Here is an 18,952-nt window from a genome sequence, read left to right on the forward strand (position 1 = left end):
GGGGGGTGTGGAGGCTATATACAGGGGGTGTGGAGTCTATATACAGGGGGGTGTGGAGGCTATATACAGGGGGGTGTGTAGGCTATATACAGGGGGGTGTGGAGGCTATAAAGGCTATACAGGGGGGGTGTGGAGGCTATATACAGGGGGGTGTGGAGGCTATATACAGGGGGGTATGGAGGCTATATACAGGGGGGTGTGGAGGCTATATACAGGGGGGTATGGAGGCTATATACAGGGGGGTGTGGAGGCTATATACAGGGGGTGTGGAGGCTTATATACAGGGGGTATGGAGGCTATATACAGGGGGGGGTGGAGGCTATATACAGGGGGGTGTGGAGGCTATATACAGGGGGTGTGGAGGCTATATACAGGGGGTGTGGAGGCTATATACAGGGGGTGTGGAGGCTATATACAGGGGGTGTGGAGGCTATATACAGGGGGTGTGGAGGCTATATACAGGGGGTGTGGAGGCTATATACAGGGGGTGTGGAGGCTATATACAGGGGGTGTGGAGGCTATATACAGGGGGTGTGGAGGCTATATACAGGGGTGTGGAGGCTATATACAAGGGGGTGTGGAGGCTATATACAGGGGGTGTGGAGGCTATATACAGGGGGTGTGGAGGCTATATACAGGGGGTGTGGAGGCTATATACAGGGGGGTGTGGAGGCTATATACAGGGGGTGTGGAGGCTATATACAGGGGGTGTGGAGGCTATATACAAGGGGGGTGTGGAGGCTATATACAAGGGGGGGTGTGGAGGCTATATTACAGGGGGGTTGGAGGCTATATACAGGGGGTGTGGAGGCTATATACAAGGGTGGTGTGGAGGCTATATACAGGGGGGTGTGGAAGCTATATACAGGGGGTGTGGAGGCTATATACAGGGGGTGTGGAGGCTATATACAGGGGTGTGGAGGCTATATACAGGGGTGTGGAGGCTATATACAGGGGGTGTGGAGGCTATATACAGGGGGTGTGGAGGCTATATACAGGGGGTGTGGAGGCTATATACAGGGGGGTATGGAGGCTATATACAGGGGGGTTGTGGAGGCTATATACAGGCTATATACAGGGGGGTGTGGAGGCTATATCACGGGGGGTGTGGAGGCTATATACAGGGGGGTGTGTAGGCTATATACAGGGGGGTGTGGAGGCTATATACAGGGGGGTGTGGAGGCTATATACAGGGGGGTTGTGGAGGCTATATACAGGGGGGTGTGGAGGCCTATATACAGGGGGGTATGGAGGCTATATACAGGGGGGTGTGGAGGCTATATACAGGGGGGTGTGGAGGCTATATACAGGGGTATGGAGGCTATATAACAGGGGGGGGGTGGAGGCTATATACAGGGGGGGGTGGAGGCTATATACAGGGGGTGTGGAGGCTATATACAGGGGGTGTGGAGGCTATATACAGGGGGTGTGGAGGCTATATACAGGGGGTGTGGAGGCTATATACAGGGGGTGTGGAGGCTATATACAGGGGGGTGTGGAGGCTATATACAGGGGGTGTGGAGGCTATATACAGGGGGTGTGGAGGCTATATACAGGGGGGTGTGAGGCTATATACAGGGGGGTGTGGAGGCTATATACAGGGGTGTGGAGGCTATATACAGGGGGTGTGGAGGCTATATACAAGGGGGTGTGGAGGCTATATACAGGGGGTGTGGAGGCTATATACAGGGGGTGTGGAGGCTATATACAGGGGGGTGTGGAGGCTATATACAGGGGGTGTGGAGGCTATATACAGGGGGTGTGGAGGCTATATACAGGGGGTATGGAGGCTATATACAGGGAGGTGTGGAGGCTATATACAGGGGTATGGAGGCTATATACAGGGGGGTGTGGAGGCTATATACAGGGGGTGTGGAGGCTATATACAGGGGGGTGTGGAGGCTATATACAGGGGGTATGGAGGCTATATACAGGGGGGTGTGGAGGCTATATACAGGGGGTGTGGAGGCTATATACAGGGGGTATGGAGGCTATATACAGGGGGTGTGGAGGCTATATACAGGGGTATGGAGGCTATATACAGGGGGTGTGGAGGCTATATGCAGGGGGGTGTGGAGGCTATATACAGGGGGTGTGGAGGCTATATACAGGGGGTGTGGAGGCTATATACAGGGGGTGTGGAGGCTATATACAGGGGGGTGTGGAGGCTATATACAGGGGGGTGTGGAGGCTATATACAGGGGGTGTGGAGGCTATATACAGGGGGGTGTGGAGGCTATATACAGGGGGGTGTGGAGGCTATATACAGGGGGTGTGGAGGCTATATACAGGGGGGTATGGAGGCTATATACAGGGGGGTGTGGAGGCTATATACAGGGGGTGTGGAGGCTATATACAGGGGGTATGGAGGCTATATACAGGGGGGTGTGGAGGCTATATACAGGGGGGTGTGGAGGCTATATACAGGGGGGTGTGGAGGCTATATACAGGGGGTGTGGAGGCTATATACAGGGGGTGTGTAGGCTATATACAGGGGGGTGTGGAGGCTATATACAGGGGGGTGTGGAGGCTATATACAGGGGGGTGTGGAGGCTATATACAGGGGGGTGTGGAGGCTATATACAGGGGGGTGTGGAGGCTATATACAGGGGGGTATGGAGGCTATATACAGGGGGGTGTGGAGGCTATATACAGGGGGGTGTGGAGGCTATATACAGGGGGTATGGAGGCTATATACAGGGGGGGGTGGAGGCTATATACAGGGGGGGTGGAGGCTATATACAGGGGGGGGTGGAGGCTATATACAGGGGGGTGTGGAGGCTATATACAGGGGGGTGTGGAGGCTATATACAGGGGTGTGGAGGCTATATACAGGGGGTGTGGAGGCTATATACAGGGGTACCTGTACAGAGTCAATGTGGAGGCTATATACAGGGGGTACCTGTACAGAGTCAATGTGGAGGCTATATACAGGGGGGTGTGGAGGCTATATACAGGGGGTGTGGAGGCTATATACAGGGGGGTGTGGAGGCTATATACAGGGGGGTGTGGAGGCTATATACAGGGGGGTGTGGAGGCTATATACAGGAAACAGGGGGTGTGGAGGCTATATACAGGGGGGGGTGTGGAGGCTATATACAGGATATTACAGAGTCAATTGTGGTGGCTATATACAGGGTATTACAGAGTCAATGTGGAGGCTATATACAGGGTATTACAGAGTCAATGTGGAGGCTATATACAGGGTATTACAGAGTCAATGTGGAGGCTATATACAGGGTATTACAGAGTTCAATGTGCACTGGGCACCGTTAGTTGAGGTAGTATGTAGAGTTAATGTGGAGGATATATACAGGGGGAGCCGGTACAGTCAATGTGCAGGGCACCGGTTAGTTGAGGTAGTATGTACAGAGTTAATTAAAGTGACTATGCATCAATGACAACAAGAGAGTGGCAGTGGTGTGAGAGGGGAGGGAGATGTGATAGTCTGGGTTGCCATTTGACTAGATGTTCATCATTATGTTCTTATGGCTCTAGGTGAAGGAGGTGCTGCAGGCGTTGGAGGAGCTGGCTGTGAACTACGACCAGAAGAGCCAGGAGGTGGAGGACAGGAGCCAGGCCAACCAACAGCTGCAGGAGGAGCTGCAGCAGAGGACTGTGGGTCTCTGGGCATGATGGGAGGGATAGAGGGGCCTAGAGCAGTTCAGCTTATTATGGGGTTTACTGCACCCTTAATGACATTTTATTCTGCCGAGGTACCCCCTGATGTGTGAGTGATCCATATAGCTATGTTCTAATGAGTCTTCCCAAGTTCCCCTGTGGATAGATGAGGTACTAGAACCGTATAGAGGGTCCTTAATGATGCGGTGAAGGACAACTGGCATGTGACTGATGTGTGTTCCCCAGACGGTCCTGTTGTCAGTTCAGATGGAGCTGACCACGCTCCAGGAGCTCAGTGGACACCAGAAGAAGAGAGCTGCAGAGATCCTCCACCTGCTGCTCAGAGACCTCAGTGAGATAGGAGCCTCCATGGGCACCAGTGACATCAAGGTGGTGAGGGGACCTACACAGCAGATACACATAGACACACACCGAACCAAATACAAACAGACCCATTCACAACAGTCCTGTTAACTTAACGGGTTGTAACATGGTTGACCTGTGTAGCTAGCAAACCTCTCCACAACATACAACATGAGTCAGAGTTGATGCTCTTTAGTTTCCTAACAGTATATCTTCCTCCTGGACTGTTCTAATCCTACTGTTCACCCCCCAGGCTTTATATGCAGTCTTCTGTTTCCTGTCTAGATGGCTGAGGGGGAACGGTAACGGTGGAGTGATTGAGGAAGAGTTCACCATGACCCGTCTCTACATCAGTAAGATGAGGTCAGAGGTCAAGTCTCTGGTGAACCGCTCCAAGCAGCTGGAAAGCTCCCAGGGTGACACGTCACGCAAGATGGCCGCCAACGAGAAGGAGCTGGCTTCCTGTCAGCTGCTCATCTCCCAGGTAACAGAGGGGCCAGGTTAATTGTGAAGCGTCTTAAGGCCGATGCAGAAATGCACTTTCATTGTCCTACGTTGAGTCTCTGAATATCTTTTCACTCTCTGCTAAAGTCCTACAAAACGGCCAAACAGGGCTGTGTTCAGTAGGTGTGACAACAGGGAAGGTTTAGAAGTGCTGATCCGGTGTTGGTGTGTTGTGCTGCAGCACCAGGCCAAGATCAAGTCCCTGACAGACTACATGCAGAACATGGAACAGAAGAAGAGACAGCTGGAGGAGAGTCAGGACGCTCTGACTGAGGAGCTGGCCAAGATGCACGCTCAGGGTGAGATGCACGACTCCCTCTACACATCTCCTCTATCCACACCACTGCTTCCTTTATAACCTGGTTCACATTGTTGTTCCTCAGAGAAAATGCACGAGGTGTCAGTGGTGGACACGGAGAAGGAGCACGTCAGTAGACTGGAGGGGGTGAAGAGGAGGTTAAGGTGATTAAACCTGGGATTAAAGACGTCCACAAGGTGGATCTGGAAGTAGGATGATTATTCTGTTGGAGTACAGATTAGATTTACCCGTGTGTGTGTCTCTGTGTGTGTCCTCTGATCCGTCCTCCTGTCCATCCTGTAGAAGACTCTAGAACAGCAGATGGAGGCTCACAGAGAGGCCCACCAGAAGCAGCTGGCCCGACTCAGGGATGAGATCGATGACAAACAGAGGATGCTGGATGAACTCACAGAGTGAGAAGCTATATATACCGTCCGGCGACTCTCTGTGTTTGTCCACACTTTTCTAACTGCTAGGGCATTTATAAAGGCTTCATAGGGCATTTATAAAGGCTTCATAGGGCATTCGTAAAGGCTTCATAGGGAATTCGTAAAGGCTTCATAGGGCATTTGTAAAGGCTCATAGGGCTTTCATAAAGGCTTCATAGGCATTCATAAAGGCTTCATAGGGCATTCGTAAAGGCTTCATAGGGCATTCATAAAGGCTTCATAGGTCATTCATAAAGGCTTCATAGGGCATTCATAAAGGCTTCATAGGGCATTCGTAAAGGCTTCATAGGGCATTCGGAAAGGCTTCATAGGGCATTCGTAAAGGCTTCATAGGGCATTCATAAAGGCTTCATAGGGCATTCATAAAGGCTTCATAGGGCATTCATAACGGCTTCACAAATCCTTTACAGGCTGTCATAATGCAGTACTAAATGAAAGGTGGTATAAAAGGTCATTACATCTGAAGCATCTATATAGGCCTTATAAAGCTCCATAAAGCCTCTATAACTTAGTCTTTTCTCTCCTCCTTTTCACCCTCTCCTCTACCTCTCCCATACCTCTCCCTACCTCTCCTCTTCCTCTCCTCTACCTCTCCTCTACCCCCTCCTCTACCTCTCCTCTACCCCTCCCTACCTCTCCTCTACCCCCTCCCCCACCCCTCCCCCTACCTCTCCTCTACCTCTCCCCTACCTCTCCTCTACCTCTCCCCTACCTCTCCTCTTCCTCTCCTCTACCCCCTACCTCTCCCCTACCTCTCCTCTACCTCTCCCCTACCTCTCCTCTTCCTCTCCCCTACCTCTCCCCTACCTCTCCTCTACCTCTCCCCTACCCCTCCTCTACCTCTCCTCTCCCCCTCCCCTACCTCTCCTCTACCCCTCCCCCACCCCTCCCTACCTCTCCTCTACCTCTCCCCCTACCTCTCCTCTACCTCTCCCCTACCTCTCCTCTTCCTCTCCTCTACCCCTACCTCTCCCCTACCTCTCCTCTACCTCTCCCCTACCTCTCCTCTTTCCTCTCCCCTACCTCTCCCTACCTCTCCCCTACCTCTCCTCTTCCTCTCCCCTACCTCTCCCCTACCTCTCCCATACCTCTCCCCTACCTCTCCTCTTCCTCTCCTCTACCTCTCCTCTACCCCTCCTCTACCTCTCCTCTACCCCTCCCCTTCCTCTCCTCTACCTCTCCTCTACCTCTCCCCTACCTCTCCTCTACCTCTCCCCTACCTCTCCTCTACCTCTTCCCTACCTCTCTCTACCTCTCCTCTTCCTCTCCCCCTACCTCTCCTCTACCTCTCCTCTACCTCTCCCCTACCTCTCCTCTTCCTCTCCCCTACCTCTCCCTACCTCTCCTCTTCCTCTCCCCTACCTTTCCTCTACCTCTGCTCTCCCCCTCTCCTCCTCCGTGTCTCTCCCAGTCTGAACCAGGGCCTGATGCTGGAGCAGAGGAGGCTGATGTCTGACCATGAGAAGCTGAAGGTGGAGGAACAGGAGAAGGACATGAAGCTCCAGAAGCTGGTCATCTTCAACGAGCAGAGAGAGCAGGCCAGACAGGACCTCAAGGGACTGGAGGAGACTGTGGTATGTCAAGGCTCTATGACTGACTGACTGACTCACTGACTCACTGACTGACTGACTGACTGACTGACTGACTGACTGACTGACTGACTGACTGACTCACTGGCTGGCTGGCTGGCTGACTGTCTGACTGACTCACTGACTGACTGACTGACTGACTGACTGGCTGGCTGGCTGGCTGGCTGGCTGACTCACAAGTGTGTCTTCTTTCTGTTTTGTCTTTAAAGGCCAAAGAGCTGCAGACTCTTCATAACCTACGCAGGCTCTTTGTTCAAGACCTCACAACACGCGTCAAGAAGGTAAGGAGGTATTCTCCCATGTAAGAGAGGCTGTGTATCAGAATGCCCCAACCTGTCTGCAGAATGTCAGAGATACTCGTCTGTAGTCTGTTGTCTTTCAGTGAGGACCTGTAGTCTGTAGTCTGCGCTCTGTAGTGTGTAGTCTGTGCTCTGTAGTGTGTAGTCCGTGCTCTGTAGTCTGTGCTTTGTGTTGACAGACTGACTGATGTTTCTCTCCTCTCCTGTTATGTCCAGAGTGCAGAGTTGTCTGTAGTCTGTGCTCTGTAGTCTATAGTCTGTGCTTTGTGTTGACAGACTGACTGATGTTTCTCTCCTGTTGTGTTCAGAGTGCAGAGCTGGACTGTGAGGATGGAGTGGGCAGCGCCGCCCAGAAACAGAAGATCTCCTTCCTGGAGAATAACCTGGAGCAACTCACTAAAGTCCACAAGCAGGTACTGTACTGGGACATTATTAAGCAGGTACTGTACTGGGACATTATTAAGAAGGTACTGGGACATTATTAAGCAGGTACTGTACTGGGACATTATTAAGCAGGTACTGTACTGGGACATTATTAAGCAGGGACTGTACTGGGACATTATTAAGCAGGTACTGTACCGGGACATTATTAAGCAGGTACTGTACCGGGACATTATTAAGCAGGTACTGTACTGGGACATTAATAAGCAGGTACTGGGACATTATTAAGCAGGTACTGTACTGGGACATTATTAAGCAGGTACTGTACTGGGACATTATTAAGCAGGTACTGTACTGGGACATTATTAAGCAGGTACTGTACTGGGACATTATTAAACAGGTACTGTACTGGGACATTATTAAGCAGGTACTGTACTGGGACATTATTAAGCAGGTACTGTACTGGGACATTATTAAGCAGGTACTGTACTGGGACATTATTAAGCAGGTACTGTACTGGGACATTATTAAACAGGTACTGTACTGGGACATTATTAAACAGGTACTGTACTGGGACATTATTAAGCAGGTACTGTACTGGGACATTATTAAGCAGGTACTGTACTGGGACATTATTAAACAGGTACTGTACATCTTTGCAGGTGGAGAAAATGTATCGTCTGATTGTTTGATTTGTTCGAAATGATAAATACATTTGATTGATTTATTATTCCTGCCCCCTTCTGGCAGTGTCCATCCAGTTAGTGCATGACAACGCAGACCTGCGCTGCAAGCTTCGTAAGCTGACCCTCATATCTCTGTTTCTCTCTCTCCCTGTCTCCCTCCCTGTCTCCCCCCTTTCCTCCCTCCCTCCCTCCCCTCCCCCCTCCCTCCCTCCCTCCCTCCCTCCCTCCCTCCCTCCCTCCCTCCCCTCCCTCCCTCCCTCCCTCCCTCCCTCCCTCCCTCCCTCCCTCCCTCCCTCCCTCCCTCCCTCCCTCCCTGTGTCCTCCCTCTCCCTCCCTGTCTCCCCCCTCCCTCCTTCCCTGTGTCCCCCCTCCCTGTCTCCCTCCCTCCCTCCCTCCCTGTGTCCCCCCTCTCCCTCCCTGTGTCCCCTCCCTCCCTCCCTCCCTGTGTCCTCCCTCTCCCTCCCTGTCTCCCACCTCCCTCCCCCTCCCTCCCTCCCTCCCTCCCTCCCTCCCTGTGTCCCCCCTCTCCCTCCCTGTCTCCCCCCTCCCTCCCTCCCTGTGTCCCCCCTCTCCCTCCCAGTTGGTGCGTGACAACGCGGACCTGCGCTGCGAGCTTCCCAAGCTGGAGAAGCGTCTGCGGGCCACGGCCGAGCGGGTCAAGGCCCTGGAGAATGCCCTGAAGGATGCCAAGGAGAACGCTATGAGGGACAGGAAACGCTACCAGCTAGAGGTGGACCGCATCAAGGAGGTCGTCAGGGCCAAGAACATGGCCAGGAGAGGAAACTCCGCTCAGATCGGTAAGGATGGAGGGAGGGGAGGGATTGGAGGGAGGGAGGGAGGGGAGGGAGGGTGGGTTGGTGGTGTGTGTGGGGGTGGGGGTGGCAGTGTGTGTTTGTATTGATGACTATGTTCTGTCTTCCAGCTAAGCCCATCCGGCCAGGCCAACACCCCCTGTCTTCCCCTACAGTCATCAGAGGAGGAGGCCTCTACAGCCACAGCTACAACCTCAGCACCAAGTAACCATGTAGAATCTAGACCCTGAGTCACGAGTGCATGTGTGGTAGGTACAGACTGTCCCATTCCCAGTAAGACCCCTCTGCCCTCATCCTCCTGTCCTTCCCCTGGGTCTAGGAGTAAGACCCCTCTGTCCTCATCCTCCTGTCCTGTCCTTCCTCTGGGTCTAGGAGTAAGACCCCTCTGCCCTCATCATCTTGTCCTTCCTCTGGGTCTAGGAGTAAGACCCCTCTGCCCTCATCCTCCAGTCCTTCCTCTGGGTCTAGGAGTAAGACCCCTCTGCCCTCATCCTCCTATCCTTCCTCTGGGTCTAGGAGTAAGACCCCTCTGCCCTCATCCTCCTATCCTTCCCCTGGGTCTAGGAGTAAGACCCCTCTGTCCTCAGCCTCCTATCCTTCCTCTGGGTCTAGGAGTAAGACCCCTCTGCCCTCATCCTCCTATCCTTCCCCTGGGTCTAGGAGTAAGACCCCTCTGCCCTCATCCTCCTATCCTTCCTCTGGGTCTAGGAGTAAGACCCCTCTGCCCTCATCCTCCTATCCTTCCCCTGGGTCTAGGAGTAAGACCCCTCTGCCCTCATCCTCCTATCCTTCCTCTGGGTCTAGGAGTAAGACCCCTCTGCCCTCATCCTCCTGTCCTTCCCCTGGGTCTAGGAGTAAGACCCCTCTGCCCTCAGCCTCCTGTCCTTCCTCTGGGTCTAGGAGTAAGACCCCTCTGTCCTCAGCCTCCTATCCTTCCCCTGGGTCTAGGAGTAAGACCCCTCTGCCCTCATCCTCCTATCCTTCCTCTGGGTCTAGGAGTAAGACCTCTCTGCCCTCAGCCTCCTGTCCTTCCCCTGGGTCTAGGAGTAAGACCCCTCTGCCCTCATCCTCCTATCCTTCCTCTGGGTCTAGGAGTAAGACCCCTCTGCCCTCATCCTCCTGTCCTTCCCCTGGGTCTAGGAGTAAGACCCCTCTGCCCTCAGCCTCCTGTCCTTCCTCTGGGTCTAGGAGTAAGACCCCTCTGTCCTCAGCCTCCTATCCTTCCCCTGGGTCTAGGAGTAAGACCCCTCTGCCCTCATCCTCCTATCCTTCCTCTGGGTCTAGGAGTAAGACCTCTCTGCCCTCAGCCTCCTGTCCTTCCCCTGGGTCTAGGAGTAAGACCCCTCTGCCCTCATCCTCCTATCCTTCCTCTGGGTCTAGGAGTAAGACCCCTCTGCCCTCATCCTCCTGTCCTTCCCCTGGGTCTAGGAGTAAGACCCCTCTGCCCTCAGCCTCCTGTCCTTCCTCTGGGTCTAGGAGTAAGACCCCTCTGCCCTCATCCTCCTGTCCTTCCCCTGGGTCTAGGAGTAAGACCCGTCTGCCCCCTTCCACTCTACTCTGTGGCATCTTTCATAGTTTTCGCATATTGTATGTCTCTCTCTTTTCCATTGTACATGTACATATATATTTCATTGTAGTGTTGTCTTGGAGGGGAAGATGTGTGCTGATAGATGGTTACATGTATATTACAGAGGGTGATATGCCATCACTAAGAACCACATTGTATAGCATATGACAGTCACAGTAATGTAAACATGATCTTTACTTGTTGTTGAAGAATCCTTTGCTTTTCCGACTGCATTAGGAATGTATGATAGTTCACCTAAAGAAGTTCAAAGTTCAGACTGGAATGATCGCCCACCTGCACTGTGTTTTGCACCATATTCATTCAGTTTGAATGTAATGTTTTAATTCACTTACAAAACAAGCTGTGCTCTATTTAAGCAATAAGGCCCGAGGGGGTGTGGTATAGGGCCAATATACCACGGCTAAGGGCTGTTCTAAGGCACGACGCAACACAGAGTGCCTGGACACAGCCCTTAGCCGTGGTATATTGGCCCTATACCACAAACCCCCGAGGTGCCTTATTGATATTATAAACTGGTTACCAACGTAATTAGAGCAGTAAAAATAAATGTTTTGTCATACCCGTGGTATACGGCTGTCAGCCAATCAGCATTCAGGGCTCGAACCACCCAGTTTTTTATTTCAATTATGCAACTGATTGTAATGACCACTGCGTTGAGACCCAAAAAATGTCCCAATTTTACCAAGAGCCTCAAATTGTGAGGTAGGTTTCAATATCCACCGTTAGAGGGCAGTGTTTGACAGCTTAGTGCACTGCACTGTATCCATACTAGGCTAATGCAGTGATGCTGATCAGCCAATCAGAGATGTTCATGCAGTGATCCTGGGGAACAGTGCCATACACTCTATATCCAAAACACTAACAGAAAGAGAAATTGTTTAAAAAAAAAATGTAATGTAAGCTTTCTACTTACAATGTGGCTCCAATTGTTTTAGTTATTTATCACCGAACTTGCCTCTCACCACTTGCCAAACTGTCATTGTAAATAAACATGTCTTGGTAACTGACTTGCCTAATATAAACTCATTTGAAGTAAAGGTCATGTAAATAAATCTCACCAGGAAGTGAATTATGTTGAATCAGAATGGAGATTCATTCCCCAAGTATGTGTTGATCATTTCTGTTATGCTTTTAATTTGATGATCTCAGAGCATGATTTGGATATATGTACACAAGGTTCTAGACGTGTGTTCCATTTGTAAATGGTTACATTGTTGCAGTTTGCTCCGCCATGCCTAGTATGGCTGTGGGGTGCTGTAAGACGTTCCCTCAATGAAGGAACAGCACCACAAGGAAAAGGAGCTTTCAGATGTTGCTTTGAACTCTGCCTGTGACCTTATGGAGGCTCCAAATAAAAGCAGGAATATGATTGATTCATGGCCATTCTAACTGCATGGTGTATAATTCATTTGAAATGTTTAAATCGAAGCGAATAAATAAAGATATTTAACATAAACTGTTTGGTTTTTATTGAAACTTCACTCAAGTTTACACCAGCTTCTTAGTTTGTTGATGGAACATGAGTGAATGATGTCAAGCTCTGATGTGTCCAGGAGTGGAACACCTGCTATCTAACATAGCAGGTCTCAATTAGTCAATAGAGGGTTGATAACAGTCACAGTTTCCTCGGTGTCGTCATGGTTTCTCACACACAGCACGTCCACACAGCACGTCCACACAAGCAGTTCACCACAAAACTTCAGTCAAATCTACTCAGTATTGGAGGAGGTAAAAAATGTCATGCTCTGAAAGTTCAACAGTGATGAAATCCAGAACTGAATTAAACACTGTATTCTGTTGTAGCCATATGAAATCCAGAACTGAATTGAACACTGCATTCTGTAGCCATATGAAATCCAGGCTCTGCTCTGTATTGTACCGCTCATTGGTCCATAGAGAACATATAACCCGATTGGTCCGTAGAGAACATCTAACCGCTCATTGGTCCGTAGAGAACATCTAACCCGATTGGTCCGTAGAGAACATCTAACCCGATTGGTCCGTAGAGAACATCTAACCCGATTGGTCCGTAGAGAACATCTAACCCCTCATTGGTCCGTAGAGAACATCTAACCCCTCATTGGTCCGTAGAGAACATCTAACCCCGACACACCTGCACAGGTTACTTGTATCTTAATGAATCATTTACTAATAGCTCTGGATTTAAATCCCTCTCCCATGTTCATCTTCAGGTCTACAGACAGTCAGTGGTGTAGACCAATGTGTTGTCCGATGAGTATGAATGACTGATCTGTTCATAACAGACTAACTGACTGATCTGTTCATAACAGACTAACTGACTGATCTGTCCATAACAGACTAACTGATCTGTTCATAACAGACTAACTGACTGATCTGTCCATAACAGACTACTAACTGACTGATCTGTTCATTACAGACTACTAACTGACTGATCTGTTCATAACAGACTACTAACTGACTGATCTGTTCATTACAGACTACTAACTGACTGATCTGTCCATAACAGACTAACTGATCTGTTCATAACAGACTACTAACTGACTGATCTGTTCATAATAGACTAACTGACTGGTCTGTTCATAACAGACTACTGACTGACCTGTTCATAACAGACTACTAACTGACTGGTCTGTTCATAACAGACTACTGACTGATCTGTTCATAACAGACTACTAACTGACTGATCTGTTCATAACAGACTAACTGACTGGTCTGTTCATAACAGACTACTGACTGATCTGTTCATAACAGACTACTAACTGACTGGTCTGTTCATAACAGACTACTGACTGATCTGCTCATAACAGACTACTAACTGACTGATCTGTTCATAACAGACTACCAACTGACTGATCTGTTCATAACAGACTACTAACTAACTGATCTGTTCATAACAGACTACTAACTGACTGATCTGTTCATAACAGACTACTAACATATCTGTTCATAACAGACTACTAACTGACTGATCTGTTCATAACAGACTACTAACTGACTGATCTGTTCCTAACAGACTACTAACTGACTGATCTGTTCATAACAAACTGACGGATCTGTTCATAACAGACTACTAACTGACGGATCTGTTCATAACAGACTACTAACTGACTGATCTGTTCATAACAGACTACTAACTGACTGATCTGTTCATAACAAACTGACTGATCTGTTCATAACAGACTCCTAACTGACTGATCTGTTCATAACAAACTGACTGATCTGTCCACAACAGACTACTAACTGACTGATCTGTTCATAACAAACTGACTGATCTGTTCATAACAGACTACTAACTGACTGATCTGTTCATAACAGACTACTAACTGACTGATCTGTTCATAACAGACTACTAACCGACTGATCTGTTCATAACAGACTACTAACTGACCGATCTGTTCATAACAGACTGACTGATCTATTCATAACAGACTACAAACTGACTGATCTGTTCATAACAGACTACTAGCTGACTGATCTGTTCATAACAGACTGACTGATCTGTTCATAACAAACTACTAACTGACTGATCTGTTCTTAACAAACTGACTGATCTGTTCATAACAGACTACTAACTGACTGATCTGTTCATAACAGATTACACACTGACTGATCTGTTCATAACAGACTACTAACTGACTGATCTGTTTGTAACAGACTGACTGATCTGTTCATAACAGACTACTAACTGATCTATTCATATCAGATTACTAACTGATCTGTTCATAACAGACTAACTGACCGATCTGTTCATAACATACTACTAACTGATCTGTTCATAACAGACTACTAACTGACTGATCTGTTCATAACAGATTACAAACTGACTGATCTGTTCATAACAGACTACTAACTGATCTGTTCATAACAGACTAACTGACTGATCTGTTCATAACATACTACTAACTGATCTGTTCATAACAGACTACTAACTGACTGATCTGTTCATAACAGATTACAAACTGACTGATCTGTTCATAACAGACTACTAACTGACTGATCTGTTCATAACAGACTACTAACTGACTGATCTGTTTGTAACAAACTGACTGATCTGTTCATAACATACTACTAACTGATCTGTTCATAACAGACTACTAACTGACTGATCTGTTCATAACAGACTAACTGACTGATCTGTTCATAACAGACTAACTGACTGATCTGTTCATAACAGATTACTAACTGATCTATTCATAACAGACTAAATGATTGCAAGTTTATAAACACATTATTTTCTAAATGTGGACAACAGCAATGCATCATTTTTATTGTCTATTCATCATTGCAAGATCCATGTTAATCAGTGGGTATTACTGCCGTGTGGGTATTACTAAAAACCTTGTATGAATTGGTTTTGAACCGACTCAGTCCATTCATCAGTCAATGTGTTGTCAATGTGTTGTGTACTAAGTGGGTTGGTTCAAAGGGTCTGTTTGTTGAACCAGAGATGTATGGGATGTGTTTGGATTTGTCTGACTGTGTTTTCAGTTGACTTTCCCATGCACTGTGTCACCCCGTCCTAGCATTTCAGTAACCTGAGTGTAAGTCAGACAACACATTGGGCAACTGTTCACCATTCCTGTCAATATTGCCTGTGTCGCAAACACTACTTTAAATATTTCTAAACAACGTTGTGCAATAGTTGTTGTTCATCTTTTTGCTACTCTACTGAGTTCTAGAGTCCTGCAGGCTGATTGACTTAGAAGCTGTGTGGACATTTTCTTAGCTTTAAAAAGCAGCAAGTCATATCATTATTCAAAGGAACATTGGGCATCTTGTGTGCTTTCTTGCAAAGCGTTGAGTTGTTCCAGACACATACAGATTAGATGCAGCCAGAATCTTCCACATTACCTCTCTGTTCCACATGTGACATATGACAGACCTTGTTTCTGTCCTAGGTTATTTAGAGACCCACTTTAACTGATGACACATCCCTTTAAAGTTTAGACGAAGTCTGTAGCCGTAGAAGGATGTCAGTGCCTTCAGGGAACGTGTGTGTCATGCTGTGACATGGATTAATGAAGACGGACACGGCCGTCACTACTGCACCAAATGAAGACGGACACGGCCGTCACTACTACACCAGATGTCCAGAGCTTATCAGAGTCATGCTGTGACATGGATTAATGAAGACGGACACGGCCGTCACTACTGCACCAAATGTCCTTATCAGGGACATGACAGCTGGAACACAAACAGACATCGTCGCCTGCTGTTGGCGTCCCAAGAGACGTGTCGTGGTTGCTTAATTTCTTCATTCCAGGGGTGTGTTCTGCAAGGTGCTGTTGACAGGGGTGTGTTCTGCAAGGTGCTGTTGACAGGGGTGTGTTCTGCAAGGTGCTGTTGACAGGGGTGTGTTCTGCAAGGTGCTGTTGACAGGGGTGTGTTCTGCAAGGTGCTGTTGACAGGGGTGTGTTCTGCAAGGTGCTGTTGACAGGGGTGTGTTCTGCAAGGTGCTGTTGACAGGGGTGTGTTCTGCAAGGTGCTGTTGACAGGGGTGTGTTCTGCAAGGTGCTGTTGACAGGGGTGTGTTCTGCAAGGTGCTGTTGACAGGGGTGTGTTCTGCAAAGTGCTGTTGAAAGACTTTACATGAGGAATCTCAATCTGTTGGGGTTAGTACGGTTCCTTCCTGTCTGTCTGGACATTTACTACTGAAATACCTCCATCCGTCTTGCTAGTATGGTTCCTTCCTGTCTGTCTGGACATTTACTACTGAAATACCTCCATCCGTCTTACGGTTCCCTCCTGTCTGTCTGGACATTTACTACTGAAATACCTCCATCCATCTTGCTAGTATGGTTCCTTCCTGTCTGTCTGGACATTTACTACTGAAATACCTCCATCCGTCTTACGGTTCCTTCCTGTCTGTCTGGACATTTACTACTGAAATACCTCCATCCGTCTTGCTAGTACGGTTCCTTCCTGTCTGTCTGGACATTTACTACTGAAATACCTCCATCCGTCTTGCTAGTACGGTTCCTTCCTGTCTGTCTGGACATTTACTACTGAAATACCTCCATTTGTCAAGGGACTGTCAGTACAGCCGTCATCATGAGACTGTCAGTACAGCCGTCATCAAGGGACTGTCAGTACAGCTGTCATCATGAGACTGTCAGTACAGCCGTCATCAAGGGACTGTCAGTACAGCCGTCATCATGGACTGTCAGTACAGCTGTCATCATGGGACTGTCAGTACAGCCGTCATCATGAGACTGTCAGTACAGCCGTCATCATGGACTGTCAGTACAGCCATCATCATGAGACTGTCAGTACAGCTGTCATCATGGACTGTCAGTACAGCCATCATCATGAGACTGTCAGTACAGCCGTCAGCATGAGACTGTCAGTACCACCATCATCATGAGACTGTCAGTACAGCCGTCATCATGGGACTGTCAGTACAGCCGTCATCATGAGACTGTCAGTACTACCGTCATCATGAGACTGTCAGTACAGCCATCATCATGGGACTGTCAGTACCACCGTCATCATGGGACTGTCAGTACAGCCATCATCATGAGACTGTCAGTACAGCCATCATCATGGGATTGTCAGTACAGCCATCATCATGAGACTGTCAGTACCACCGTCATCATGGGACTGTCAGTACAGCCATCATCATGAGACTGTCAGTACAGCCGTCATCAACCCCATCCCCTGTGCTTCTCATGTCAGAGAGATTATCAGAGATATTTCAGGGATTACTAAAGGGCTCGTGTCATTGATCCTCCTTGGGAAACATATACAGTCCTCTATCTATATGACTGGATATATATCTTGTGCTGGGATTTTGAGTAGAAGTATCATCTGAAGTATAATACTAGTGTGGGGTTTTCTGATATGCTTGTAGGACTATGAATGGGCCATCTAGCACATTACTGAATGTGCTGTCCCAGTGCTGAACAGCCCTGGTAGTGTTATTACTGAATGGGCTGTCCCAGTGCTGAACAGCCCTCGTAGTGTTATTACTGAATGGGCTGTCCCAGTGCTGAACAGCTCTGGTAGTGTTATTACTGAATGGGCTGTCCCAGTGCTGAACAGCCCTCGTAGTGTTATTACTGAATGGGCTGTCCCAGTGCTGATCAGCCCTCGTAGTGTTATTACTGAATGGCCTGTCCCAGTGCTGAACAGCACTCGTAGTTTTATTACTGAATGGGCTGTCCCAATGCTAAATAGTATTATTCTGTGTTATGTGCATTCTGTTAATATCTCTACATCTGTCTGGATGAACATTCCTCCAGCGGCCAGAGGTCAGTGCACTAATTGTTCATGTCGTAGAGGGATTCCAACACTTTCTTCTGTCTGTTTTACGGGCCGTGGGGGGCTCAGGAGCGATCAGCCCTGTTAAGCAGGCTAAGCAGGCGCCTCAAAGGCAGTCTTAACCCTTAAGTGGCACCTAGCAAGACCAGCAGAGTTTAAGAGGAGGTAACTGACACATCATGTGGGCAGAGGTTGAAAAACAAGCTTCACTTTCAATCTGTAAGTTATATTTCATATTGACATGACTTCATATTATTTTATTATTTTGTCATTTGGGCTCCCGAGTGGCGCAGCGGTCTAAGGCACTGCATCTCAGCACAAGATGCGTCACTACATTCCCTGGTTTGAATCCAGGCTGTATCACATGAGGCCGTGATTGGGAGTCCCATACGGCGACGCACAATTGTCCCAGAGTTGTCCGGATTTGGCCGGGGTACAATTTGTTCTTAACTGACTTGTCTAGTTAAATAAAGGTTAAATAATAAATACAAATTATTGTGGGACAATTCTCATGGACAGATAAAAGGTGATAATCTGTCAAGGTTTGCATAGAATTATGTGATTACAAGCAGCAGTAGTTCCTGGTTTGGGGTTTTTGTCGTTGATTATTTGGACGAATCATGATTGGGCGATTGGCGGTGCATAATCTGGTGCTGTGATTTTCAACCCCATGTGCAGATAATACAAGTTTTCTACTAGATACCACAGTCACAAAGTCATAATTGTCTGTATCATAAAAATAAATGGTAACAAACATGTGCTTTTTGGCCGTGATAAACACGGGTGAAATTAGCGGAAGGGAGGGATATGGCCGAGTTTCCGTTTGCGAGGGAGACATCACTTCCTTCCTTTGCACAATTGTTAAAGCTGCAATATGTAACTTTAAGACCTGACCAAATTCACATAGAATTGTGAGTTATAGATCTGTCATTCTCATTGAAAGCAAATCTAAGAAGAGGTAGATGTACGCTATTTCTATGCTTCCCGTGTTTAAGTTTCATTTCCTCGTCTTTTACTTTCGGTTTTGAACACCAGCTTCAAACAGCTGAAAATACAATCATTTAGGTTAAAGATCTACTACTGCTTGATTTGGCACATAAACTCAGGAGAACTATGAGAA

At 48.2% G+C, this 18,952-nt stretch overlaps 1 protein-coding gene across 1 annotated transcript in view; it reads left to right on the top strand.

Moving 5' to 3' along the window:
* Positions 1-11,597, top strand: part of LOC116352988 (kinesin heavy chain-like) — a 34,349-nt gene extending 22,752 nt beyond the window's left edge. Inside the window, 13 exon segments of the mRNA XM_031813304.1 lie at positions 3,499-3,618; positions 3,868-4,014; positions 4,161-4,169; positions 4,292-4,468; positions 4,670-4,787; positions 4,872-4,936; positions 4,939-4,950; positions 5,090-5,199; positions 6,647-6,809; positions 7,034-7,105; positions 7,432-7,536; positions 8,771-8,987; positions 9,113-11,597. Of these exon segments, the coding sequence (XP_031669164.1) occupies positions 3,499-3,618; positions 3,868-4,014; positions 4,161-4,169; positions 4,292-4,468; positions 4,670-4,787; positions 4,872-4,936; positions 4,939-4,950; positions 5,090-5,199; positions 6,647-6,809; positions 7,034-7,105; positions 7,432-7,536; positions 8,771-8,987; positions 9,113-9,210 (1,413 nt within the window). The 3' untranslated portion in view covers positions 9,211-11,597.
* The last annotated feature ends 7,355 nt before the right edge of the window (positions 11,598-18,952 follow it).

Source organism: Oncorhynchus kisutch, unplaced genomic scaffold (assembly GCF_002021735.2).
Source record: "Oncorhynchus kisutch isolate 150728-3 unplaced genomic scaffold, Okis_V2 Okis05a-Okis16b_hom, whole genome shotgun sequence".
Lineage (NCBI taxonomy): Eukaryota > Metazoa > Chordata > Actinopteri > Salmoniformes > Salmonidae > Oncorhynchus > Oncorhynchus kisutch.